This window comes from Hippopotamus amphibius, chromosome 7, assembly GCF_030028045.1.
Source record: "Hippopotamus amphibius kiboko isolate mHipAmp2 chromosome 7, mHipAmp2.hap2, whole genome shotgun sequence".
Lineage (NCBI taxonomy): Eukaryota > Metazoa > Chordata > Mammalia > Artiodactyla > Hippopotamidae > Hippopotamus > Hippopotamus amphibius.
Genome location: NC_080192.1, coordinates 70,648,137 through 70,676,078, shown reverse-complemented (window position 1 = coordinate 70,676,078; position 27,942 = coordinate 70,648,137). Strand labels below are relative to the sequence as shown.

Sequence of the window (27,942 nt, the reverse complement as noted above, 5' to 3'; positions counted from 1 at the left end):
CAGCAGTGCGAGTCCACAGTGATGGGTAAGGGAGCTGAGGCAGGGATGGGTTGGAAAGGAGATTGGCTTTGGACCCTGGGGGTGTCCCTGCCCCACGGCCTGCTTTAGACCTCCAGGGGCACTCCATCCCCTCTTAAACTCCAAGCTCTTAGGGTGACCCACACAGACTGCGGGTCTAGGTCCGTGCTGATATCATGATCTTCTCCCGCCGCCTTCCCCAGGCTCCCTCTGCTCCGTAGTCCCTCACAGACTCAGCTCTCCTCCTTGGACGCCTCCTCCAACTTCCCACCCCTCTTCTGCTGATAACTTGCACTTGAACAGGAAAATCACCCTGACAAGTCTCCCTGCCCAGGGCTTCAAAGCACCACGTGCAGACAGAGCTGCAGGGCACCTGCATAGCAGGAAAGCAGGGCAAGCGTGAGTCCGCGTATGCGCGCATCCACACACACACACACACTCTCTCTCTCTCTCTCACTCACATTCAGTACACACACACACACACACACACACACAGCTTCAAAGTAGGCATCTTTGTTGATCTGCGAATTCCCCATTTCAGTGTTATTTCAACAGGAATTACACGTGCGAGGGGGGTAGAGAGAGCATCATAATCTTCCCAGCTCTTCCGGACTCTGAAGGTCAAGGTCTGGCTTTGCCTCCCCACCCAGGCTGGTACCCCAGCTCACCTTCCTCCACATCAGACTGTGTGTCATAGTCAGTTAACTTTCCTTCATCCTCACAAGTGTGTGCTCTTGAGGGCAGGGGCTGCGTCTTGGTCACTCCAGGCCCTGCTGGCCCCGGGTACCCAGGAGACCCTCAATGACTACTCGAAAAGGAGGGAAGTGACTGGAGGTAGGGACCTGCGCCACCACCACTCCTGTGGGACCCTCCTGAGCATCCTGACTTCTCTGAGCATCAGTTGCCTCATTTGGAATCACATGGAATCATGACCCTGTTTTGACCTCCCAGGGCAGGAGGCGATCACACACGTGTAATTGCTTGGCACGGGACAGCGGCGTCACCTCCTTACTGGAAACCCAGCCAAGACCTTTGAAATGCGGGGAGGATGAGGGCGGAGACCTTGTCATCCTCCCACCAGACTCCCGCCCCCCTCCCCCGCCAGGTCCCTCCCTCCCTGCTACCCGCCCCCCACCTCCCCCAGCTGCCCCGCCCGGTCCCAACCCGGACCATCTCAAGCCGAGCCCCGCTGGGACCAGGTGTCCCGGGCGCTCCAAGATGCAGCCGCGGCTCTGGCTCCTCCTCGCCGCGCAGCTGGCAGGTAAGGCGGGGAGATCCTGGTGCGCTCGCGGGGCCGGAGCGGGTGGTCTGCGCTGGACCCGGGAAGAGCCTGGGCCGTGGAGCTGGGGAAAAGCTGTCCCTGTGGGATCCCGAGCTCTGAGCCCGGAGCTGCGCGGGCACTCGGGAGGCGCCTGGCGGGCACAGGCCATGGGGGTGCCAAACCTATCAGGGGGTTCATTACCCCAGGGGTCCGGGGAGCCTCAGGACTGTGGCCACCTCTGCCCCAAAGCCTGAACCTAAGAGAAGGGGAGACAGGAAGAGAGGAGGGAGAGGGGGAGGGGGGAGGGAGGTCTGAAGGAGATGGGAAGGAAGAAAAGAGAGGGAGGAGGTCCAGAGAGGAAGGAAAAATGTCCTTGTCTAGGGTCTGGCAGGGCTGTGCCCCCAGGAAGGGGCCAGAGGCCTGGTTCTGGCTTTGGTGCCGGACACTCGGTCCAGGGTTCTATAGACACATTTTTATTACTTCCGGGGAAGTGTTTGTAGTACAATCGGGCAAATACCAGGCTGTTGCCAGGTCTCAGACAGACACGGCAGGGTACCCCCTCAGGGTCCCCTGTTTCCTGAATATTCCCTGGGGTGGGTGTCATGCGCAGCGTGGCTGCTGGAACAAGCAGCAGTGGAGTTGCAAAGTTGCAGTTAGAATGTCTCGGGGAGTCTGTCCGTCTGGCCAAGCCCAGTCAGTTTGCCTTTCAGAGAAAACCCCACCACACCCAAGACTCCCCACTAATCTGTGGCTGAATTGCTCTCCTGTTCAAAAAGTCCAAAGCTGGTCCTCCTGCCAGGGTGACAAGGCCTGCCAGCCTGGGCTCTGATCTAGAGAACTCAACAACATCTCAAGTAGAAGCTAGTCTAGGCCACTCAAAGCTGCCAGGTTACTGCGGATCATTTTAGAAATGGCAGGTCGCTCTGAGAGTCAAATCATGGGGTGACTGAGGCAATCAAAGGAATCAAATGAGACCACACGTGTGACAAGGCCTGGCTCTGGGTCCAGAGGACAGACGGGCCTCAGCCACAGCTGGGGCTTCAGTCTCCAGGGGCTGAAAAGCAAGGGGGCTCAAGAGACACCAGGGTGTGTCTCAGCCAGGAAGTCTTCAAGTCAGAACGCAGACGGGGATGGTATACAAAGAGCCCAACGCCCCTCGGATCCCTCTGCCTCTGGAGGGGTCCAATCTGGGCTTTCTTGGAAGAGCCTCTGGAATCTTATTTTCGGCCCCACCACGTGCACATGAGCCCATGACTGAGATCCCGGAGAGGATCCCGGGCTTCCTCAGTTCAAGGGAACCTCAGCGCTCGGGTTCTGCGCGCCCTTAAGCAGCCTCTGTTTTAAGGTGAAGCAGCTGTGTTAACCTTCCTGAGCCTCTGTCTCCTCATGTGTAAAATGGGTGTAAAATAGGTGTATTTCCTCCCAGAAGATCTGGCAAGGATTAAATGAGAAAATGCACGCACCACGTTCAACACAGCTCAATAAATATTGGTATTATCAATTCTTTTTTTTTTTTAATTTATTTGTTTATTTTTGACTGAGCCGCACAGCATGCAGGATCTTAGTTCCCTGACCAGGGATGGAACCTGTGCCCCCTGCAGTGGAAGAGAGGAGTCCTAACCTGGACCGCCAGGGAATTCCCTATTAATTCTTATTATCTCCCCCAGGAGGTCAATGACCTCAAACAATGAAGACTCTCTACTCTGCTAAAAAGGCAATATGGCTTTTGGGGAGAAGAGAGAAGGCCCGGCAGCCACTTGGGCCCCAGGTACCTTCTCATTTTCAGTTCGAGCAGAAGCTCAGAGTGATCTGAGTGTAAAGGGACAGAAGTTTAAGTTCATTTCTTTAGTGTTAGAGAAGGTCGCTGTGGGGTCGTCAAGCCTGAGCCCCAAGTACAGGCAGGATTGTGATGTGTGCCACAACCTCAGAAAGCCTTGGCTACACACACACAGGCACACACACACACCCTGTGGCCTCCGCTGCCCATCCAGGTCTGTGTCTTCGCCGGGCCTGAATGCTCCCGGGTCTCTGCCCTGGTCTGCAGAGTCTCCTCTGCCCCACAGCTAAAATGAAAGCTTTACCAGCTCAGACTCTGTTTGGTGGACTCGGCTGTGAAGGACCCATTCTAATCTTTCCCCCTAAGATTTCACTTGCTGCCAGCAACAACCCCTGAGATGTGAGGCACACAGCGATGGTGTACCCGAGTACAGTGCGTTCCAGCTGGCACTGCTTTTTTTTGGACACGCTAAGCCTCAGAGGCAGGCAGGACAGCAGCACCAAGCCGCCCTCCTTTTACCGGGAGGAGACAGGCTCCACGACTTGCCTGAGGTCCCACAACTGGCGTGGGGCACAGGCAGCGTTCAAGGCCAGGTCTGTGTGTTCTGCTCTAGTTTTCCTGAACATTCCCCTACCTGCAGGGGCTTCCCGCCTGAGACTGAAATGAACTCCCAGCGCCGCTTCTGGGGTGTCTGTCCTTCCACTTGGGATCCGGAGACCAGCCGATTACTGGCTCAGGGAGTGATAGGCTATCATTGTGCCTACCGGGGGCCTGTGGGTTCCTCGTGCTGGTTTCTGTCACTGCCCAGAAATGGTGGCTGGCCCTCTTTTAGGCTGGCCAGACTGGCCGTGTGCTCTGCCGGTGATTCTGAGCTCCTCTCTGAGCTTGCCCTGGGTCTCCTTCAGCTGCTCGGGGCCTATGGAAGGTCTACGTAGAGCGGCAGCACGACAAGGTAAAAGGCAACCGGCTTTGACTTCAGACTGAATCCTTGAGTTTGACTCCCAGGTCACTTACTAGCTGTAAGCAGGACTTTGAACCAGTCATTTCAGGCCTTGGTTCCTCCTCTGTGTAATAGAAATAAATATCCCAAAGTAAGCCTGAGGCTGGATTGAGGCATTTTATGGAAAGAGCTGGGCATGTAAGCATACGTTCAACGGCGCCCTCTCCCCTGTCGCCTCTGTCAGGCCGACATCGTGAACACCTGCCTGGCAGAGGACTGCATGGGGGGTGGAGTGCTCGAGCTCTGAGTCCTGGGGCCACCGGGTGCATTTCACACAGCCCCAGGCCCTGCAACCAGGCAGGCTTTCTCGTAACTTCTCCTCTCATCCTTGACTCAGGGGGACTCAGAGGCCCCACAACCCTGGCCAAGAAAAGGTGCTGATGGTCTCTGCTCCTTCTGCTTCTCGTAGCTCTGCACAGCAGCTCGGCACTCCTGCAGACCCCTGCGTCCATGATGGTTCAGACCAACCAGACAGTGTCGCTGTCCTGTGAAGCCAAAACCATCCCTGCTAACTCTCGCATCTACTGGCTGAGACAGCGCCAGGCCCCGAGCGCTAACAGTCACTACGAGTCCCTGGCCTTCTGGGATCCCACCAAAGGGACGACGGTGTATGGCAAGGAGGTGCCCAAGGAGAAGCTACAGGTGCTTCGGGATTCTGCCCGGTACATTCTCGAGCTCCTAAGCGTGAAGCCGGCCGACAGTGGCGTCTACTTCTGCATGACCGTCGGGAACCCCGACCTGACCTTTGGGAAGGGAACTGAGCTGAGTGTGGGTAAGAATCTGGCTCAGTGCTGTAGATGAGCATCGAGCACCTACTGGGTGCTGGGTGCGTGCGAGGCCCTGGGACGGCTCCCGCTCTCAGCGAGCCCCGCTCTGCAGGAGGGGACAACCTCCAGGAACAACAGCACTACCGCTAATAGAAACAAAAAACAACCCAGGGCCAAGCAGGGGCAAGTGCTGTACGTGGTTATTTCACTTAATGCCGTCAGCCACCCTTGGAGGCAGGTAATGTTTGATTCCCGTTGTAGATGGGATGTTTAGGAGCTTCGATGCTTCTTCTGGAGACAGGGAAGCACTGTCCTCTAGGCCCGCCTGAGGTGGTGGCTGGATTGGGCCGAGTCCCTAGACCTGCTAGTGGTCTCAGAAATCCCCTCCCAGTGTGCACGCAGGGAAAGAACGTTCTTGCTGCCCAGATATATCCAACAAGAGCATTTTTAGGGCCAGTGGTTGGGGGGACGGTGCCTTCACATTGTGCGTGGGGGCCCATGGCTTGAACCTACTCCCAGAGTTCCAGGGAGTGAGGAGACTGGATTCCAGACCCAGCTGTAAATTCTGCTGCAAATTTATCGTGTGCCTGTGGGCAGGTTGCTCTCCTCCCTGGACCTCAGTTTTCCCATCTGTATCATGGGGCAGCTAAGGGCCTCCTCCATGACTCCCTTCAGCCCTTAGAAGCTGCAATTCCTCAGGAGTTAAGTCAGCATGTCCAGTAGAAACATATTTCAAGCCACGGATGTAATTAAAAATTTTCTATTAGCCATGTTCAAAAAAGTGGAAAAAAAAAGTGAAATTAATTTAAATAATATATTTTATTTAATCCAGTTTATCAGCAATGTTATTATTTCAATATGTAATCAGTATAAAAATTATTACTGACATATTTTACATTCACCTTTCATACTAAGTGCTCCATATGTATTTCACGTGTTCAGCACACCTTGAGTCAGACTGGTCACATCGCATGTGCTCTGTAGCACACGTGGCAGGTGGCTGCCATATTGAATGGTGAGGATTAAACTATCAAGAGTCAAGGAATTCTCAAAGGCCCACATCTGGCTTCACCCCCCTCCCCAGGTTAGCCCATGGCCAAGGCCAACCCCCGGGGGGCCTCCCACCATCTTGCTTCCTGCTCACCTGGGATCTTCTCAGGCTGGGGGCATGGAGAGTGACCAGAGGACCCCCAGGAATTAGACCACTCAGCATGGGAAGTGCAGGCATAGCGACATAATTAGGAAGACACAAGCCAGAGTGCTGCTCCTGTCACGTGTCACCAGCCTCAGGTCTTAAATCAGGAGGTGGTGGCAGGGGCGAGCTCTCCCTATGAGAAGTCGATGCACCCCTGGAGGGGTGGGTGTCAACTGATTCTGGTATCGAAAATTGGGCTTTTGTGAGTTTGGGGTTTTGGTTTGGTTTATTGTTTTTGTCTCTATAAGCCTCGCACTTCCCACTCATGAGATTGCAGGGTCTAAGAAAGGTGGATGGTGAAATAAGCAAAACTGGTTTTCAGACACGTCCCCCCACCTCCACCACCACCCACTCGCTCCTGGCTTCGATCCTTCCCAACCCGTCTCTCTGCCCAGCTCCCGGGGAATGGCCATCCCGCCCCAAATCACGTGCTCGCAGCTGTGTCATCTCCCCAAGGATGGGGTTTCCAGAGTCAAAGCCCACCCTCCTGCCAGAAGATCAGTACATTTTAAAGGAGGAAGCCTGGATGGTAGAGAAAGTATTTGGGGGAAGACGGGCCTTTTTCAGGCTCCTCAAGACACCACGGGTGCAAAACTCCTGCCCCTTTCAAAGAGGAGAGAAGTGGGGAGATTTGAGCTAGGTGGGGTTGGGGGGTCATCAGGAAGAATCACGGGGACCTGACTCTGGGCAAGAAGGTATTAAAATAGAACAAGTCTCCCCACAAAACCCCCATCAGCCCCAGACCACTGCCCCCTCCCAGGCTCACCACTGCCCCGCTGGGAGCCTCTGTGCCTCCTCCTGTAGGAAGCAGGGGAATGAACACTTCCAGGGCGGTGAGGACTAAACGGGGTAAGGGAAGGCCGAGACACCCCGGCAGAGGGCCCCAGGCTCCTCCCAGGCTTTCAGAGCACGAGGCTGTTTTCCCCTTGTTTCCCTCGGCACTCTGATGACCTGATGCGCTTAACTTTTTGTCAAAATGCATTTGCCCCTGAGGCAGTGTGCGGGGTGAGGGCCTAGGATAGGGGTCTTTGGGCTCAGAGGCAGGTCCTGCTGTTTACTGGCTCTTGAACTTTGAGCAAGTGATTAATTCCAACCCTCTGAGCCAAGGCTTCCTCGGGGATAACATGGGGAAAATAGCGCCCTTCCCCAAAGTTACTGGGTTCAATGAGCTCAAGCTGACATGCTCGGTACGGCCACTAGCACAAGGTGGGAGCTTGGTGAGGGTTAATTCCGGTTCGCTAGCTCTTATAGAAATCTCATGGAGCAGGCAGTGCCGGGCACGTTTTCTCTACTGCTCATGGTTCAGGACAGTGAGGGTGTGAAGTGTCTACATTTTATATGGAAGATGCCAGGCCCAAATGACCAAACATTGGCTGCCCCTCCCTGTGCCCTTGACTCTAGAGTTCGAGTTCATGGTGTCATGCAATTCCCATTTTGCAGAAAATCATTTCAGTGAGATTGTCTTTGCCGAGACCGCAGAGGTAGTGTCCGGATTCTCCGAGCCTCAGATGCCTCCCTTTGCCCCCCGGGCTTGTCCCCATTCCCTGTCCCAACACTTCAGCACGTGACACTGGATTAGGATGAAAGAGAGGAGTGACCCACCAAGGATCAGGAGAGCAGCTTGGGGTCCCAGCCAGGCACTTTCCACTGTGGGGCCTCAGGGGCCAGCCCTGCATATCACTAGCGTTCACCTTTGAAACTAAAGGTTGAGACTAGTCTAGCGGTCCCTCTGATAGCATATGACTTTTAAAGACATCTGGGAGGGTGTCTCCTTTCTGTGAGTTTCCTCCACTCACTTAGGGAGGTGGGTGATGGGCTGGTCGTGCCAAGGGCTTGGGGACTCCGGCTTCAACTCAAGGTCTTCAGCCAGGTGGAGCCTGCTGTCTACTTTGCTGGGTACACTGTACCCTTTAATTGTCACAACCACCCCAAGAAGGAGATGGGGGCCATCTTCATTTCAGCAGATGGGAAAACTGAGGCACAGAAAAGTGCTAAGACTTGCCCCAAGTCACACAGTGGTTAATCGGGTGGCTCCAGAGCCCCTCTCTCCAGGACACCAAGCTGACCCCCATCCATAGGCCCTCAGATTTATCTGGGAGCTGGGGTAGTCGATCAAAAATCCCATTCATCTGTGACCTTCAAGCCCCATAGCAGCCTAGGGAACGCTAAGATGGCTTTAGTTCGTGGATATAAGATGTAAGTTTTGTCTCTGAGTCCACCTGCTGTTTACCTGGCTAAGACCCGTGTCTTGCTTGCTTTTGTAGTTGATGTGCTTCCCACCACTCCCCAGCCCACCAAGAAGACCAGCCCCAAGAAGAAAGCGTGCCGCTTACCAAACCTGGTGACCCGCAAGGGTGAGTTCTCCCGTCCCCCTGGATTCTCGGAAGCACAGCAGAACACCCTGCCTCCCTCCCTCCCTTCCTTCCTTCCTTCCTTCCTTCCTTCCTTCCTTCCTTCTTTCCTTCCTTCTGCAAGCTCCTCCCAAGTGTGGACTCTAGCCTGTTTCTCTAGCCCTGAGCTGGGGTCTGAAGGGGAGCTGAGTGTGACAGCAGGGCTGTCCTCCAGCAGCTCACACTCCAGTGGGAGACACACTCGTAAATCCTCACAGGACAAAGCTTAATGAAGGATACATTTACCCAAAACTTGCACACGAGTGTTCCTAGCAGTATTATTCATAATAATCAAAAAGTAGAAACAACTCACATGTCCACCACTTGACGAATCGATGAACAAAATAAGGACTCTGCACACAATGGAATATTATTCAGCCATAATCAAGAATGAAGTACTGGGATAAACAACAAGGTCCTACTGCAGAGCACAGAGGACTGTATTTAGTATCCTGTGATAAACCACAGTGGAAAAGAAGATAAAAATGAATATACATATATGTATAACTGAATCACTTTGCTGTACATCAGTAATGAACACAGCATTGTAAATCAACTATACGTCGATTAAAAAAAAAAAGAATGTAGCAAATTTCCTGGTGGTCCAGTGGTTAGGACTCTGTGCTTTCACTGCCAAGCGCCCAACGGGGTTCAATCCCTGTTGGGGGAACTAAGATCCCACAGGCCACGAGGCACAGCCAGAAAGAAACCAAAATGAAGTACTGATACATGCTACCGCATGGATGAAGCCTGAGAATATTATGCAGTGGAAGAAGCTAGTCACAAAAGACCACATATTATATGATCCCCTTGATATGAAATGTCCAGAATCTGACATTCCATGAAGAGAGAACGTAGATTAGTGGGTGCCTAAAGCTGGGGGTTGGGGAAGGAATGGGGAGTGACAGCTAATGGGCACAGGATTTCTTTTGGGGGGATTAAAATATGCTAAATTAGATTGTGGTGATGGTTGCACAACCCTGTGAACATAACAAGCCATTAAATTATACACTTTGAGCAGATGAACTTTACAATATATAAATTATATCTCAATAAAGCTGTTAACAAACAAAAAACCCAACACAAAGGACTGGCACTTTGGGACTGACATACGCACACTACTATATACAAAATAGATAACTAACAAGGACCTCCTGTAGAGCACAGGGAACTCTACTCAATACTCTGTGATGACCTATATGGAAAAAGAATCTAAAACATAGTTGATATATGTATATGTATAACTGATTCATTTTGCAGTACAGCAGAAACTAACACGACCTTGTAAATCAACTATACTCCAATAAAAATTAGTAAAAAAAAAACCAAAGGGACCAGCACTTTAACCTTTCCCAGTTTTGATGCCTGACAGGACACCGAGCACACAGTGTGTGCTTCATGTATGTTTGCTAAGGAGTGAACCAACTCACCGCTTTGTGCTACAAGCACCAGACACTGCAGCTGAGTACGCACACACACACGCACGCACGCACGTACACACATACTTGCCTTGAACTCATCAGCCAAATGTGTTTCTGGAAAAACACTGACCTCTGTCCCCCAAAAGTTGCTGGTGACAAACAGAAAGTTCCATCTGCTCTCACCCATAGAGCAAACCACAAGCAGCTGCACCAGGGCCGCGTCATGCTGCTGGCATTGCTTTGTCTTGAATATTGCGTTGGCCAAAAAGTTCGTTTGGCATCCCAAACGAACTTTTTGGCCAACCCAATGTATAAAGTATTGGAAAGAGTGTGGGGAGAGGCATCTCACAGGATCCAGGGGATGGGAAAGGGAAGTTGTCACATGAGGTCACAGTGAAAAGCAAAGCAGAACCCACGTACAGAAGGCAAAATCTTGGGGAACATAAAAACAGAGACAGAATGATCTCATTGTATAAAGTGTGCCCCACAACTTCGCCTAAAGGATTTCAGGTAGGGCATAACCGAGAAAGGACACAAGAGGCAAATACAATAGAGGCACTAAGATGAGGATGCAAAACCTGGGTCTGTGCCCTGGCTCTGGAGGAGGCAGCAAACCCAGTGAAATAAAGGAAATCCCCCAAGGAACATGGCACCCCTCCCCACCCCTCCACCCCCCGCCACAATGATATAAAGAAACAACCCGGTCATCAAAGCCTTCATCTTGGCACTAAATTCTAGAAGAAATCTGCTCTGTTCATTCTTATGTTAGGACCACTGAACTATAGTGAATTCAGTAGCACTTTATAAATGCTGGAAAAATGGTCTTCAGATTTTTTGCATCATTTTTGATATCAACCCTCAGTAAAGTCCCAGGGTAAAATGCAAATCCAATAGGAGTATGTTATTAAGAATAACCAGGATGTGTGTGAAGGTGGCCAAGTAGGGGGAGCCAAGGGGAGTAGATGGAGGTTGCACTGGGGGTAGGAACCATGGGGAAGTGTAGCCTAGTGGTAAGTCAGCCAGGCCAAGGTCTGAATCCTTGTCTACCACTGTTTACTGTGCAACCTTGGGCAAGTGATTCAGCCTCTCTGAACCTCAATTTTTTTTATCTGTCAAGTGGGAATGCTCACCTGGCTGCAGGGAAGGCAGAATTAAATGAGATTCTAAACACAAGGCACTCAGCTTGGCAAGGCCCTTAGAGCTCCAAGTTTGTTATCATGAAAGAAACCCCCAGGGCTGCCATGGGGAGGGGCCTGCTCCCCTTGAGACAATTCTGGGAGGTGCTGGGGGACAATTTCTAAGCTGCTGTCACAGGAACAGTGTGGTGAGATACAGATCTCAGAAGACCCTAAGACTTGAGCAAGGCAAGGAAGGTGGGGCCGAGTGTCACTGGTATGGCTCTGGCCACCAGCTCCCTGCACACGCTGGCTCTTTGCCACCTTTACTAGAAGCAGCAGCTTTTCCTGGTGGTGATCGCATTTCACTGAGGACCTGTAGCTGTGTCTCAGCAGCGTCTAGTTCAGGTCTTGGCTCAGGAGGCCTCCCCTGACCCCTCTCCCCTCAGAAGAAAGGAGCCTTTCTACCCTGCAGGCAGGTCCCTGCAGCCTGTGCCCACCTCCCTTACTTAAAATTGTATCCAGCCATAATTTGCATAGCATACAATTCACCCATTTTAAGGGCATGACTCAATGATTCTTAGTAAATTATACAACCATCACGGATCTAGTTTTAGAACATTTCCGTCAAACTATCAGATCCCTTGTGCCCATTTAGAGCTAATCTCTGTTCCCACCCCAGCCCCTGGCAACCGCTAATCTACTTTCTGTCGCTACAGATTTGCCTCTTCTGGACATTTCATACAAAGAGAATCATATAATATGTAGTCTTTCTTGCCTGGTTTCTTTCACATCGCATCATGTTTCTGAGGTCCATCCAGTTTGGGAGAACATCAGAGAGATAAGAGGGAGGCAGACAGGAACCTTCACATCTCGGAGGTGGGAAGGATTTCCAAGGGCCTCTCACCCAATCTTCCCCTCCATGTGCCACCATCCAGCCTTGGCGATGGTGGCTCCCTCTCACGGAGCAGCCCACGTCATCCTCTCCTCCACCTTTCCTGCCCTCAAACTGTCACGATGGGACTGACAGGGGCTGTAGAACTCAGGGGACCTGAGTCCAAATCCTGGCCCTGCCTTTTAATATCCAGGTGACCTTGGGTATGCCATTGAACTTCTTTGAGTCTTGGGTTTTCTGAACTGTAAAATAAGAGATAAAAATGACAGGAATACACTTCCTTCCTCACAAGATGGAAGTTTGCAGTTAGTACTGTACTTGGTGTATAACAGGTCTTCAGTAAACATTCTCCCCCTTCTCTGACATCCAAAACGCTTCTAATTTTTTAACCTTGAGCCCAAATCTGCAGCCTTGCCCTTTTCACCCGCAGGTCCTGGTTCTGCCCCCTCAGCTGCTCACAAGGACCAGCCATAGGGACGTGAAGGGTGTCAGAGAAGGATTTGGGGCATCGGTGATATGAACTCTGCTGTTTACGTAGCATACAAAATGGGTAAAAGAACAAATAGGCAACTCACAGGAGAAAAATCATAGGTGCTCAATATACGAAAATAGGCTGAAATTGACAAGTAGGGAATTGAAATTAAATTTTATTTTTCACCCACTGGACCAGCAAAAACTAAAAACTTTGATGTCAAGGGTTGGCAGGGTGCACACCTGGTGATCAGGAATGGAAATCAGTGCCGCCTTTTTGGAAGGCATTGGACAGTATCTGTTATCCTTGAAAATGGATATAATGTATGGTTAGTAGTTCTCGTTTTCAGGATCTGCCTCTGGCAGGCTCCTGCATAAGGAGAAACGTACCTGGATGTTCTCTGCAGAGGTGTTTGTAAAACACAGGAAATAAACAAAATGTCTATTAATGGGGCGAAATAATTCATGGTACAGCCATACTTCAAATGTTACTCTGCTAGAAAAAAGAAGATGCTGGCATGTTTCAGTGAAGAAAAAAAAAACTGGTTGCAGAATAATTTGTATTATATAAGCCTCTGTATTTTTAAAAACTATATGTGGTGTGTCTGTGTAAATTATGTATGTAAATTCTGTATGTGTACATGCAAATTAACAATGGCAGTGACTTCTGCGAAGGAGCTAGGATGCCAAGGGGTGCTCTAACCACATACTTAAATCTTTTACAGTGGAAATGTATTCCACTGTGTCTTCTGAAATTAAAAGTTTTAAAAATAAAAAAAATAAAAATCTCATTACCAGGCATGAAAATTGTCTATCTCATTTGAACATAAATAGCTCCTGGGTTTATTAATTTTTAAAATTTGGAAGCGGGACATGAAGTTTTATATATGAAATGATCTCAATGTGTTTAAAGAGATTGGAAAAAAGACTAGAAGGAACTATGTAAAGAGTGGTATTCTCTGGGCGGTGGGGCTTCCAGTTGAGTTTTCCCTCTTTGTATTTATCTGCACATCTCAAATGTTCAATACGTGTGCCTTTTCCAGACCCGTTCTGTGCCCCCCTCATCATTGGCCTGCTGGTGGCCGGCATCCTGGTTCTGCTGGTGTCCTTGGGCACGGCTATCCATCTACACTGTAAGTTGTGCCCTCCTGGGCCGTCATGGCAACCCCTTTTGCTGTTGGAGGTGTCCCCGAGGGTACTTCCTTATCTAGGGAAACAGGGCAAGTGGCAGCCTGGTGAAACTCCCCCTGGCCCCAAATCCTTGGTAGTCCCACAGGTGATTTTTGGCCTGAGGCCAAGCTTCAGGGATCAGAGGCCATCCTGTCTCTGGAGTCAGACAAACCTGGATTTGAATAGACTCTGCTGATTCCTGATCTAGTGACCTTGGGCATGTGCCCTGGCCCCTCTGAGCCTCAGCTGCCTCACCCAGGGTGACCACATCACCCACCTCCCAGGGTTGTTTTTGTAAAGTCCTGCCCAAGTGCCCAGCTCGGGGCATGTGTGGAAGCAGGGCACAGAGATTGCAGTGGGGTTTGGGTTATGTCCCCAGAAGCTAGAAATCCTCCCCTCTCTGAGGCTGTAGGGAAACTCAGCAATGGCTGCGTCTCTCCACCACTTTGGAGGTGAGATCACCTCCTTTTACAGGCCCCCAAGGGAGCCTTAGGGGAGGCCTGAACAGCTGGCCAAGAGCCCAGAGCCCCAGACTCTACCCCTGACTCTTGTGCTCGCCTGTGCCACCTTGAGCAAGTCACTTACCCTCTCTGGGCTTCTATAAAAGGGGATGGGGTGGCCCACAGGGGCATGGACTAGATCAGTGACTCTTTTTTAGCTCACCTTCACCTTTGAACATATGATGACAATATGGACCCTCTCTGCAGAGAAATGTACCATGTGCATATTTTTGGGTACAATTGCCACCCCAAAAAAGGGATCCTTTTATTCCATTCTAAGAACCACTAGAGCTCAGTGGTCTGCAAGCTTTTTTGATCAAGGACCTCATCAGTAAAAAAATCTTTTAATTAGAAACACTAACTTCAATTAGCTGTATTTATTTATTTGATATATTATGTATGTATATATTTAATATATAATTATACATATATTTATTTAATAAATCATTCATATTTATGTTAGCTGTGTTTATTTGATATACCATGTATGCTATTAAAGGTGCTTCAAAGATAAAAATGATGAGATAAGCATGTAAATAAATATACTCATATTTCCTTCCTACGTTCCAAGGGGAAATCTTGCACATATCCAGAATACGCATGCTCTGGTTTGGTTTTTGTTTTTTTGGATTTTTGGTTTTTTTCACTTTATTTTCCTTTATTCAGTTTGCATTTTTAATAGTAATCATGCATGTCTTTTGTAGATTAAAAATAAGTAAATATTCTTCACTCTCTGCATCTGACAAGAAGATAAGATTTAATCTTTGATGTATAAATGTTATAATTCATACAAAAGTGTTCTTGTTGTGGATCTATACTGATTGGATATAGATGAATAATCTTTATCCTAAGTGAGGTTCTTCAGGGGGTTTTATTTTGTGTGTGCTTGATTCTTTCTTTCTCTTTTGAGCATCATAAATCTATTCAAAACTAAAAGTCAAAGCAGGATAAAATGCTGATTCAAAATATTTCTACATTTGTATATACATCTTCTTAAGAATTTGCACAAGTACATAATCCTTTGAAAATACGAAATTAGCTCCATCCTCACCGGCACTCTCTCCAGCATGACCCCTGCCTAAAAATCACATGCTCTGGTTTAAGGTCACCTGTCTGTACAACCTCTCCTTCCTGACCTGCTGTGAAGGGCACACAGACTGCCACTTACTAGTTACAAGACTTTGGGAGAGTTACTCAGTAACACACTCACTCTCTACCTCAGTTTCCCCATATGCAAAATGGAGATAGTAAGTGTAGCATCCAGCTCCTAGGTTTGCCATGAGCATCAAGGGAGTCAAAACCCATGAAGTGTTTGGAGCAGAGCCTGGCACCAACGAAGAGCTCCAAGGTGTCAGCGGCCCCTCCTCACTCTCTGGGGCTCGGTGTTGGCGGCTCACACCCCATGCTGACCGGCACTCTTGTTTTCTCCTTCCAGGCCTGCAGAGGAGAGCCCGGCTCCGCCTCCTGAAACAGTAAGTGGTTGAGGCCTTGGAAAAGTGCCTGGGCCGTGGCCCTGGGTGTGGCGCTGGCCTCCGCAGCGCCTGCCGCTGCTCACAGCATCCCACTGCGAGGAGCCCCAGCCAGACACCACCTTCAAAAAATCACGCACTGTATGAATTGATGGGGTGATACAGTTCAGGCAGAGAGAGCCTCAGCAAACAGAGTACTGATTAGTCGTTTAAGTATATGTCAAGTATGGTAAGATTTACCTCTTAGCTCTCCTGAGGATAACAGTGAACTCTCTCTCTCTCTCTTTTTTTTTTTTAATTGAAGTATAGTTGATTTACAATGCCGAGTTAGTTTCAGGTGTACAGCAAAGTAATACAGTTATATACATATTCTTTTTCAGATTATTTTCCATCATTGGTTATTACAACATATTGAATAAATGATCAACTCCCGCATGGGTAGAACCAGTAGGATATCCCAAACTTTTTGCCAACCATCATTTCATTCAACTTGATCCCGCATGACATAGGAGGGTTATTTTTACAGATCAAGACTTGCTCAAAGCATTTGGGACAGTAGAGAGCAGAATCGAACTTGAAGACCAGTCAGTTCACCCCAAAGCCAGCGGAATCCCTTCCCTGCTGGTATCCTGTGTTGGGCTTGACGCCACCTGGGTCCCAGGAGTTGGCAAATCCACCAGCTGAGTCACATAGACACAGGGCTACAAAGTACAAAGCTCACTCTTTAGGCCAACTGAACTGTGTGAGCTCCAGCAGAACCCAAGGCAGAGGCCAAGGTTGCCTGCTGCTCCCAGACTCCAAGCAGCTCTGGACCCCTGTTTGGCCATGAGCAATGTCCTTGGACTGCCTTTTCTGCCTCAAAATAGAGATTGTTTCCCATCTTCCTGTCTCATTAATTACACCCCCTCTATGTAGAGGTGTTTGAAAAAAAGAAAGCAAGCCTCTGCTTCTAGATTGAAGATCAAGAGCTCTGGCTCCGTTGTGAGGCAGATCTGGGTTTGAATCCTGTCTGCTACTCACCAACTTGGTGACTATAGGCGAGTCACGTCACCACTCTGAGCCTCTGATTCCTCATCTGTAAAGTGGGATAACAGTACCAACTGCCTGGCTATGGTAAGGACTTACCGGGGAAACACCTTCCAAGTGCTTGCCCCGGATCCTTGGAGTCGAAGCACCAGCTCATGTTACTTGCAAACTTTAGGAGCCCAACAACAAAGAAACAAAATGTTTTCTTGGTATTTTTTTTTTAAATATCTGCTCTGTCTTGCTTTCCCTCCCATTGGTTTTATTTTTATTTTTATTTTTTTATAAATTTATACATTTATTTATTTATCTATTTATTGGCTGAATTGGGTCTTTGTTGCTGTGCACAGGCTTTCTCTGGTTGCAGCAAAGGGGGCTACTCTTTGTTGCAGTGTGTGGGCTTCTGAGTGCGGTGGCTTCTCTTGCTGCAGAGGACAGGCTCTAGGCACGTGGGCTTCAGTAGTTGTGGCTCGCGGGCTCTAGAGCACAGGCTCAGTGGTTGTGGTGCACGGACTTAGTTGCTCCGCGACATGTGGGATCTTCCCGGACCAGGGATCGAACCCGTGTCGCCTGCATTGTCAGGTGGATTCTTAATCACTGCGCCACCAGGGAAGTCCTTCTTGTTGAATTTTAAGTGACATACCATATTACATTAGTTTCAGGTGTACAACAGAAAATGTATTTTTAAATACTCTGAAATTAGAAATTTTCATATATGCTCACTATACTATATGCTGTCCATTATTCTGTGCATTGAGTTTGTATGTATTTGTATACATTGTGTTGTATAGTTGCTTAAACGTGCCTGCTGAATTTCATGGGCAATTTTTGATGATAATTTTGATGGCGTGCAATTTTCACTTTATGTGCTGGATTTAGAAACTACCCCGTACTTAAGAGACAGTAACTTAAGTGTTTTTGTCTCGCCCTAGACCTCCAGTATGTTCTGTTCAAAATCTTCCTTGTGGTGACCTTTTATGGAAAATGACTCCCCCTCGGGTACTGCCTGTGGTTCTGCCTCCCACCCACCTCTTCACTGTAATTTGTTCCCCAGTGATTTGATGCCCGTTTTGGAGGTGTTGGCTGCAGGACCTCGTGCTGTGGCAAACCCCAGGGGTTCTGAGAATCAGCTTAGGCGAGGAAGGGGCTGGGGGTGGCCCTGGGTGGGACCCGAGCCCCCTCACCCTCTTCATTCCGAACAGCTCTGCTCTCATCTGTTGCCTGTAATTACATTTACCTGTAAGATGTTGTTGAACAAAGGGTTTGTGGCTAAAAAGAAGTTTGAAAACCACCTCTGGGTTTGCTATCATGATCCAGGTGTGGATGAAGTAGTCCCTGTGCCTCAAAGATCAGCTGTTACAAATTCAAGTTGCAGTTGGGGGCAGACATGTCCTAGCCTCTAACTGGCCTTAGAAAACCATCCATCAGCAGGTCACCTTCCTCTGGCCCCTTACTGTGCATTGGTGAATGGCCCATCTTAGAAGGTACCGCAGGAAGTAACACTACTCAAAGCTAGAGTTCTTAGGGCTGTGTTTTTTTTTGAGCGTTTTAAGTTTTTTTTAAATGAGTTAAGATGGGCCCTAAAAACATACTAACACAAAACTCTTGGCCCTAAGCTACATACTTGGAGTGGAGCCCTGCATCCTGAGGCACCATTTTTCTCTCTTACAGGAAATTCGATTAGCATTTGCCTGAAAATAAGTGGTTTCACAACTTGCTGTTGTTTTCAGGTTTTATAAGTGAGCAGAGAATACACCTTGGGTGTCCTGCTACAAGAATACGCTGGTCAGTGATGAGTGAGATCTGGAAAAATGAGAGAGAAAAGACACACTCAACCATGGAAATGTCACTGACCTGCTGAAGCTGCCTGCTTTTAACCACTGCAAGTTCTTTCTGTGGGCCTTATGCACGGGAGCAACTTGTTACATGGTCATTGGGAATCTTAGAGAGAAGGCTTCAGAACCCCAGGGCACTTTCTGCAACTTGCAAGACAAACTGGAGGAATGGGTACAAAATGCACCCAGAGCACCACTTCTGGCTCCTGTACTCATCCTGGGTTGGACTGGGAACCTCAGTGCTGGCCGTCCAGCCACCGCCTTGTTTTGCCCAGGTAGGGCAGTGACATTGAGACCCGAGTCTCTCATGGGATGGTGCTTTGATGGGTCTCCTTGGGCCCCAGAGAGAAGACCTAGATTGGAAAGGAGGCTTCCGAGAGGGATGGACCCGGCTCCCACAGTCACTTCAGATTCTGAGGACCTCTTTCAAGACTGGGAACTTGTGGTTTGGGGGACAAGAGGCCACTTGATCTCCCACTAGGAAGTCTTTCAGCTTTCACTTCTGCCTTCCCATGGCTTGTGTTTCTTCTCTTACTCTCTGTTCTTTTTATGGTAATGTCTTGGTTGTAAAAATAAAGTCTTGAGTAAAAGGTGCAGCTGGCTCCTGTGATGTAAACGCACAAAAGCTCATCTCTGCAACAAAGATGTTGGTGCCCAGTTAAAAAGAAATAATGAGGTTAAAGTGACTATGGCTTCATTTTGTGTCAAGTTCCTCATTTGCCCCAGTCGTCCACTTTCTAGGTATAGAGAAAGCCCGAGAGGTTGGACGCACCCAGAGCACCCAGAGCCACGCAGCAGGTGCCTCAGGGGCCACCCCACCCCCAGCCCACCCCCAAACTGCCTTCACTAGCACCTGTTCACTTCTACTGAGCATGGAACCCCAGGAACTCCTAGCCACGAGGCCAGCAACCTTGCACCAAAGAGAAGGTGAGAGACGTCAGAGTCTCTGTCTCATGTCCATTAATATTTTACTCTCTCACAGCTTCAGTAGTCAGACAAGAAAGATGCAAGAAGGAAATGCTGAGCTGGGGTGGAAGAGTTGTAAAAGCCCCTGGATCTTATCTTAGTTCCCCAACTTGGGCTTGAGCAGCTTAAGAGCTACTGAGCCAAAGAAGAATTCAACCTTTGGCTGCATTAACAGAAGCACATGGCCCAAGTCAAAGGAGGAGAGAGAACCTCTTGCTTTTCCTGGCCAGCCCAGGGCTGGGAGGTGCGATTTAAGAAGGGCAATGCCAGAGGCCTCTGGCAACCGCAGAAAGGGCCAGTGTGACCATCTCCTGGCATCTTAGAGGCTCCCTGTGGAGTCAGGGGTGCAGCAGGACTGGGTGTGGAGGGTGGGAGTCAGAGGGCGTCGATGCAGGAGGTGCTCAAGGGAAACTGGCTCTTCCTGCCCATCAGCTGTAAGGACAACAGTTCAGGCTGCTTCCCGAGGCTGACGGGACCTGGAGAAGGGTAGGGTTAGCCTGGACCAGACTCCTCCGGGGTTCACTTTGCTCCGAGACACCTTATTTAATAAGAGACTAAGGCCCAGACGTGCAGCCTGCCCTCCCTGAAGGCTCACACCCCGTCCATCTGCCGAGGAAGTAAGAACAGGCTTCAAGGCCCCCCATCCCACTCCAGGCTCTGCTAATTAACTGCATCTCCCTGCTGCTGTCTTTGTGATTGTGTTCAGTTGTTCACACGTTTGCATGGGGTGAGGTTTGGGGGTCGGGGCGGGGGGTGCCTCTCTGTTTGCTGTGCAGCAAGCACCTGCTCAGGCAGCCTGGGCTCCGTCTGCCCAGGGAGCTGGCGCAGGCTTGGCTGTCAGCGGCGGGGGCTGCGGTGAGGAGGTCTGCACTCAGCCCTTGACTTTTGTTTTGAAGAAGGAGCTGAGCGTCTGCCGCTTTCTGGAGGGCCATTATGGCAAAATACAGATTTTAAAAATTGTCTTAATTTAGCTATCTTTTGACGAGCAATTTCACTCGTCAGCACGTATCTTAAAGAAACACACCTCAAAGTGATGTGTGCAAAGAGATGTGCATCCAGTTGTTCCCTGGAGTGTTGCTTACTAGCTTAAAATTGGAATCAATCCAAACGTCCCTCAAAAGGAGCCAATTAGATCAACTGCGATGCAAGGGACTCCATGCAGCTGTGAAGGAATGAGCTAGACGCGTATATCCTGGCGTCGAATGATGGCCACTACATCTGCATCTATTTTTTTTAAAGATTTATTATTTATTTACTTACTTACTTACTTACTTATTTTTGGCTGTGTTGGGTCTTCATTGCTGCGCTCAGGCTTCTCTAGTTGTGGTGAGCGGGCGCTACTCTTCGTCGTGGTCATGGGCTTCTCAGTGCGGTGGCTTCTCTTGTTGCGGAGCATGGGCTCTAGGTATGCAGGCTTCAGTAGTTGAGGCTCAGGGCTGTAGAGCACAGGCTCAGCAGTTGTGATGCATGGGCTTAGTTGCTCTGCAGCATGTGGGATCTTCCCAGACCAGGGATGGAATGCATGTCTCCTGCATTGACAGGCAAATTCTTAAGCCCTGCACCACGAGGGAAGCCCCATCTGCATCTATTTTAACATCTGTATTAATTATTCTCATTTTAAATGTAATACGTAGTCACTGTTAAAATTCAAGCACAGATAAAAACAGAAAAATACAGATAAATTAGAAGTCAGGGTATGGATACCCTCGGTGCAGGGATGATCATGAGAAGGGAGCAGGGGGTTTGGGGTGTGCATGTTCTGTTTCTCCATTTGGGAGCTGGTCACAGGAGTGTGTTCAATTTGTGAAAAGTCCTAGAGCTGAACCGTCATGAGCTCTCAACTTTCACATATAGCTATGGAAATAGATATACATTATACGTCTATAAAGAGATATTTTAAAAATCCAAGTACAGAACATTGCAGAAATGTGTAAAATTGGTATTTGAAGGGATTTTGTTCTTCCCAGTTTTTCCCGCATGTACTTTTTCAACAGAAAATTGAAATCTTTTAAAAAATACGATATGGAATATAGAATATTGAATCATTGCTTGATTTTTTTTCTCTAATAGTATATCAAGACCGCTGGACATATTTGTTCCTATATGGATAGAAAAAGGTCTGGAAGGATATACTTCAAACTGTTAATGGCAGTTACTCTGGGAAATTTCCATTTCTGAATTGTACATTTCTGCGGTCTGTGAATTTTCACAACAATCACGTATTACTTTTATAACTGGGGAAAAAACCAAAAGTTTGGAAAAAAGAAACAGCTTCTTAAAAGAGGCTCTGGGGATTGTAATATTAAAAAACGGGAATCAATGGGGATCTATGTATACACAGAGCTGATTCACTTTGTTGTACAGCAGAAACTAGCACGACATTGTAAAGCGATTATACTCCAATAAAGATGCATTTTTAAAAAACTGGAATCAGTTTAAATATTCATCAATGAGGGATTTGTTCATAAATCATGATTTTTAAAAACGTGTACAACAGAAATCAGTGATACATGCTGAGGCGGCTGGACAACAGGGCTTAACCCTACCAGCTGTACGACCTTGGACGAGCTATTTGACCTCTGTGAGCCTGTTCTTTCCTTTGAAAGGAGGGCTCTGGTAGCATCTCCTCCTTGGTCTTACTGTTGGCCTTGAATGACCACAGATAGAAGGGTCTGGGGCCGTGCTGGTTTCCTCCCCTCCCTTCCTCTCTGTGGGAAGCAAGGGTGGAGGATCCTGGGCCCCAGCTTGCAGGTGTGGCAGCCGCCCAGCAGGGCCAAGTTCAAAGGAAGAAGGGGGCTCCCACATCCCCCTCTCTTTCATCCTTCCTCAGCCCCACCCCCACCCCAGCCATTTGCTCTCTACCTGTAGGAAGTGAGCAACTTGTTTTCAGAAAGTGATCCCCAGCCCTGTGTGGGCTGCAAAGCTGATCCGAATCTACCACCCAGTCAAAGGGAAAGAGAGAAAGAGCCCTGTCTTCAGAGGCCTTTCCAGGTGTAGAGGATGAAAGATTGCTTCTGTCACTTCTTGGGAAACCTCCTCAGATGCGTCACTGACACTCCTGAGCGGCTGTGCGTCACCGGTTCCTGGCGTCCTCCCATGGCAAAGCTCGGTGCATCGACTCCAACAGTAGGAAACCATAGTCCCCAAACGTGGATCCGTGGGAGATTCACAGAAATACGGGTGACACGTGTAATTCTTCTCAAGACAAAAGCAGAAGTGCTGAAAAAGGCACTTTGGTTCCTGCCCGGTATCTGGCTCTCCGGGGTCCTGTTTTTTTCCATTAACTGACTGCCTTTTACGTGCAAGTCCCCATCTTAGAGCTTACCTTCGGCTTCTAAATTTGAATGGAAACTGCCTACATCTCTGTTCATATTTTTTTTTTATTAATTTCTTTGGCGTATAGCTGCCTTACAATGTTGTGTTCGTTTCTGCTGTACAGCAAAGTGAATCAGCTATACATATACATATATCCCCTCTTTTTTGTGTTTCTTTCCCATTTAGGTCACCACAGAGCATTGAGTAGAGTTCCCTGTGCTATACAGTAGGTTCTCACTAGTTAGCTATACTATTTACACATAGTATCAATAGTGTATATTAATCAATCCCAATCTCCCAGTTCATCCCACCTCGCCCTTCCCCCTTGATATCCATACCTTTGTTCTCTACCTCTGTGTCTCTATTTCTGTGTTGCAGATAAGACCATCTATAGCATTTTTCTAGATTCCACATATATGCATTAAGATACTGTATATGTTTTTCCCTTTCTGCCCTACTTCACTCTGTATGACAGTCTCTAGGTTCATCTATTGCTGACTACAGACCATCTCCCATCCCGCCCCTCATTTATGTGAACTAATTACCTGTGCCTCTGCCTGCAGTTAATGCCTCTCTTCTTTGGGACGCTTGCTTGCTGCTTCAAATACATTAACGTGGGCACCGTCTGTGTGCCCGGCCCGCGCTGTGCTGGGATGAAGGGGGGCCAGCGTGACACACCTCAACCCTCCAGACTCACATCTGCTACCAAAGAGGCTGCAGTTTCCTCCTTTCTAGCCAATCTCTCATTCCCTGGAGTGAGGGGACCAAGACCTATGGGAGCCCTCTGGCACTGTCCTGCCACCTGCACAAATGGTCAGCATTCCCAAGCCCTGAGGCCAGCGTCTACATGAATAAACACACAAGGAGGTAGGCTGGCCTAGGAGGCCTGGGCCGGGAGCACTGCCCTCCCTCTTGGCCTCCCTCAGCACCTCTCCTCCTGGATACCCCACCCAACATTTCTGGACATCTCAAGGTGGTGAGGACTCAAATTCTCGCCTTTCGGAATGTTTACTCTGCCAAGTACAGTCGACAAACCCCCTGGAGAACACAAGCTCAACATATCAGAAGCTAATTGATCACCTAATGTGTTCTTGGCCCGAACCCTGGGCTTACATCATCTTTGGGGAGACGGACACAGGGTTGGCACGTGGGTGACGCCCAGCGTGACTGTCCTTGGGGGCCTCCCTCACCCCACCCTAAAGCCAGCCCTGGACAGACGGAAAACAAGTCACCAGGTAAATACCCAGCTGACGGGAACACGGGCGAAGGCATGAATTGCCTCCTCACCGAAAAGCTGTGTTCCGCCAACGGAAGGGTTTGCAGCCTCTCACAGTAGATTTGTGGAGGTCTCTGTGGTTGGGTAGGGGCGAAGTGAAAAGGGGAAGATTTGAAGTGTTGGCGGGACGTGGAGGCCCCCCTTCCCTGCACACCCCCACGCCTCCGGCACCCCCTCAGCATCCTGTGGGCCGAAAGCTGGCAGCTTGGCTGGCCGGGGAGGGCCAGGCCGGGCTAAAGGGTGGCTGCAACTCCTGCCCCTCCCCGCTCACCACACTCCAGGCCTCAGCCAAGCTTGGGGGACCTGGGGAGACTTGGGGATGGGAAGAACAGTGACTTCCACAAGAGGAGCAGGCCTTTGTGGAAGACCTGCTATGGATCCCTGCTCAAAAACGCACAGGGGCTCAGATGGGAGCCAGTCTTTCCTCTAACAGCTTTTCACATCTTCCTCTGTCAGGACTCTGTCAGCTCAGCCAGCACCTAAGGAGCGGATCCACGGAAGAAAGAATGATGCTGTTGGGGTTTTAGGTAAGTAATTTCCGAGTGAGTGTACTCCTGCATGTGGCAGGGGCGGGGCAGGGAGGGGTGGCGGCGGGGTGGGGGTGAGGGATGTTTGCCTTATACACTAGGCATGATTATTGATAAACAGGGCCTTTCAGTGGACAACTGTCCCATCCTTGAGCCTGGTCAGACCCTACTGATGTTAATACAAAATCTCACCCACTTCCCTGCCCGGCTTTCAGTATCCAAACTAAATTAAGACCTTGTGTGTTTATGAGAAGAAGGTTGATTCACATGTTCTCAATCTCCTGCCAAAACCTCTACAGCAAAATATCATCTTCATAGGATGAGTTATGACTTGGTCAAGGTTAAGAATACATTTTCCAGAAAACAGAAAACCTGTCATATACATACAAATGGTCACTGGGTGAAAATGTAAAAGCAGGATAACACTCACTGCTGGAGAAGATGTGGACAATTTCACAGGGGTTGCCAATGGTATCATGAGATAGTGCAAACTTCTGGAAAACTGTTTGGCGATACCTAGTAACGTCTAATATAAATCACGTATTCTAACTCAGCGCTCCTGGGAATATGGCCCCTATAAATTAAAAGCACGTTACCTAAGAATAAATATACAAAGATGATTATTTCAGTTTCCTTTATTTGGGCAACACGGAAACTGGAACAACCCCAAGTTAATGAGTAGGGAATCACTAAATAGTGTTCTATCCGCACCCAAAAGTCTCATGCAACCATCAAAAGAATGACTGAAAAGAATGATTTGGCAAGACTGCCAGGGACAAAAGCAGAATGTGATGAAAATATGATCCTATTTCTGGAAAGCAAATAATCGCCTGCAGAAAATCCTCTACATACGTGTCTACAGCTGAGCGTATATGACTGGGTGAGCTAGAGCATGAGGAGGTGTCAGTAAGTGCTGCTGTAGAAGGACACCTGCCTGACTACCAACATGAGCCACGAGTGGTACAAAGCACTGAAAAAGGAATTAGTTTCATTTAAGTAATGAGAGATTAAAGCAAAAGTAATCCTCCTTTTATTTTGATTAACTTGACGGTTAAAATTCAATTTCACAATGCATCAGAAAGCACTTAAGAATCGATATTTTTATTTATTCTGGCACTGGCCAATTCCAGAAAGGACTTGGGGCAGCTTACAAAGCTATATGCACAAAGCGAGCAGTAAATAAGGACAAACAAGCAGGGTAGGGGAGCCGTGGCGGCATCGCGGCCGCCAAGCCTCCACGGGCCTTCAGCACCTCTAAGCCGGCTGATCTGCTGCACGGAAAACTTGATGTTTCTGTCCTTCATCCTGATATGATATCGCCTCTTACTTTCCAGTTTCAGTTTTCCAATCACTCCAAGTAATTTATTTTCTCCTCTAAATTTATCTAAAATTACAGCTGTTCTCCCCGCTCAGGCTGTGCTGCTCTGGCTGTGGGTTCGTGGTGTGAACACTCAGGTCGCTCAGAAGCACGGTGAGATGAGAGAGCACAATTTCCACTCATCTGTACTTTTTTCCACAGAAATAGAATTTGTTACTGCAGTAGCTGAACATATTGTGTCAAGAGTTCCTGCATTTCAGGCATACAGGTACAATGAAGTTATTGACTTACCAGGACACGGTTCTTTGACACTTTAAATTTTTTATTTTTTTCTAAAAGCTTGAGAACAAAACTTCCCTCACTTCCCCAAATTCTTTGTTTGTAATTTCTTATCAGGGTCCCAGAAACTGGCTGACTTCTCCAAGTGTCAGAATCCCTGAGGCTGATCTCCAAATTTCACTGTGACCACCACCCACCCCCAGGGACTGGGGGAGATTAAGTTTTCGAGCAAACTGTGTTACTGGTTACTGGTTGGCCACATTCTGAATTCTGCTTTCTCACCATGAAGGCCTGTTTTTCCCATCCTTACGTCCCAACAGAGGGAAAAATTGCAAAGGTAAAAGAATGTGGCTCAGTCATCTTTTTAGAATCAGAAAGGTCTTCTTTCTCAAAGGCAAGAGCCTCTCCCTCCCAATGGAATTAGCAGCTACTAGACACATACTGGTCATTTTACAATTACTGACCCCAAGAATTAAAGCACGGTGATTCAAGAACAGACCCCAGTTGAGTATACGGATTACATGCTACAAGTGGCATTCACATGCACAGAGAGAGCGTGGATTGTATAATAAAGGGTGCTGAGACAATTGGCAGCTATTAGGGAAAAAGTAAGTTTTAGCCTTTTACATCTTGCACCAAGAAAATTTCAGGCAGTTTCAATAAGTGAATGTTTTAGAAAACATACTGAAGGACAGGAACAAGAAGGTCAGTAATTCAATGAACCATAAATGTGATAAAAATTAAAGACAACCTTGTTTTTAATCTCAATTGGAGTTGTTTAAACAACAAGTAAACAAAAAAAAAAGAAATGCACTTTTTTTTGTCCGCCCAGTGAGGCATGCAGGATCTTAGTTCCCCCACCAGGGATCGAACCTGTGCCCCCTGCAGTGAAAGTGGGGAGTCTTAACCACTGGACCACCAGGGAAGTCCCAGGAATCCATTTTTAAAATGCATTTTACTGGATTACACCAGAAAATAATATTCCAGGTAGATGAGAGTGCTGAGAAATGAGCCCCTCAGTATCCCATGGCTCCGAGTGCAGACTGGTTCCACCACTGTGAAGCACAATTTGGTAACGTGCATCAAGAGCCACAGATTGTGCATATTTTTTTGACCCAGCAATTCCATTTCTACAAATTTATCATGAAAAGATTATTATGGTTATGCATAGGGATTAACAGCAAAGACATGCATCGCACTATTGTGGGCATATTGAAAACATGCTAAAAACCTAAGTAACCACCAGTGAAATAAACGAATACATCCGTACAATGTAAAGAGAGACCCTAAAATGATGCGGTGCATGAATGCCTAATAACTGGAAATACATTCACACCATGTTTGTTTTGGGCTTTTTTTTAATTTTTTTTTTTATTGAAGTGTAGTTGATTTGCAGTGTTTCAGGTATACAGCAAAGTGATTCAGTTATACATATATATATTATTTTTCAGGTTCTTTGCCATTTTAGGTTATTATAAGATATTGAATATAGTTCCTTGTGCTGTATAATAGGTCCTTGTTGTTTATCTATTTTATACATAGTAGTCTGTATCTGTTAATCCCAAATTCCAAATTTATCCCTCTCTACCTTTTTCCCTTTGGTAACCATGTATTTTTTACACAATGTATTTTTAAATTTAAAAAGTAGGTTATGAAACATTAGGTGTTATATGAACCCAGTCTTGGAGGGGAATTATCTGTGTGTAAGAAACACACATTAGAAAAAACATAAAGAATATATGCCAAAATGTTCACTCTGATTGCTCCAGGGGTTGGGAGAGGTGGCAGATTACAGGTGGTTTTCACCTTGTTTATGCATGTAAATTGCTTCCATCTGTGTATTGCATTTAGAGCCAGACAAAACAATAAAGCAATTTCAGTGTTGAAAAAATATATATATATGAGGAGAATGTATAGTGACAAAAATTACTGTTTAAAAGAAGTTTTTAAAAAG

At 48.0% G+C, this 27,942-nt stretch overlaps 1 protein-coding gene across 2 annotated transcripts; it reads left to right on the top strand.

Moving 5' to 3' along the window:
- Positions 1–1,229: 1,229 nt before the first annotated feature.
- On the top strand, positions 1,230–18,871 carry CD8B (CD8 subunit beta). 2 transcript variants are annotated; one of them, XM_057742674.1, is made up of 6 exons: positions 1,230–1,279; positions 4,466–4,828; positions 8,283–8,372; positions 13,354–13,443; positions 15,416–15,452; positions 18,203–18,871. In XM_057742674.1, exons 1-6 carry the CDS (start codon positions 1,237–1,239, stop codon positions 18,213–18,215), a joined length of 636 nt encoding a protein of 211 aa, XP_057598657.1. In that variant the 5' UTR covers positions 1,230–1,236; the 3' UTR covers positions 18,216–18,871. The 2 variants fall into 2 exon arrangements, with proteins under 2 accessions (XP_057598657.1, XP_057598658.1); XM_057742675.1 differs by lacking the exons at positions 13,354–13,443; positions 18,203–18,871 and having other exon boundaries at positions 15,416–15,456.
- The last annotated feature ends 9,071 nt before the right edge of the window (positions 18,872–27,942 follow it).

Coding starts and splice junctions, on each gene's coding strand:
- CD8B (XM_057742674.1), top strand. CDS start 1,237: ATGCAGCCGCGGCTCTGGCTCCTCCTCGCCGCGCAGCTGGCAG. Junction 1,280..4,465: donor CCTCGCCGCGCAGCTGGCAG/GTAAGGCGGGGA, acceptor TGCTTCTCGTAG/CTCTGCACAGCAGCTCGGCA. Junction 8,373..13,353: donor AAACCTGGTGACCCGCAAGG/GTGAGTTCTCCC, acceptor TGCCTTTTCCAG/ACCCGTTCTGTGCCCCCCTC.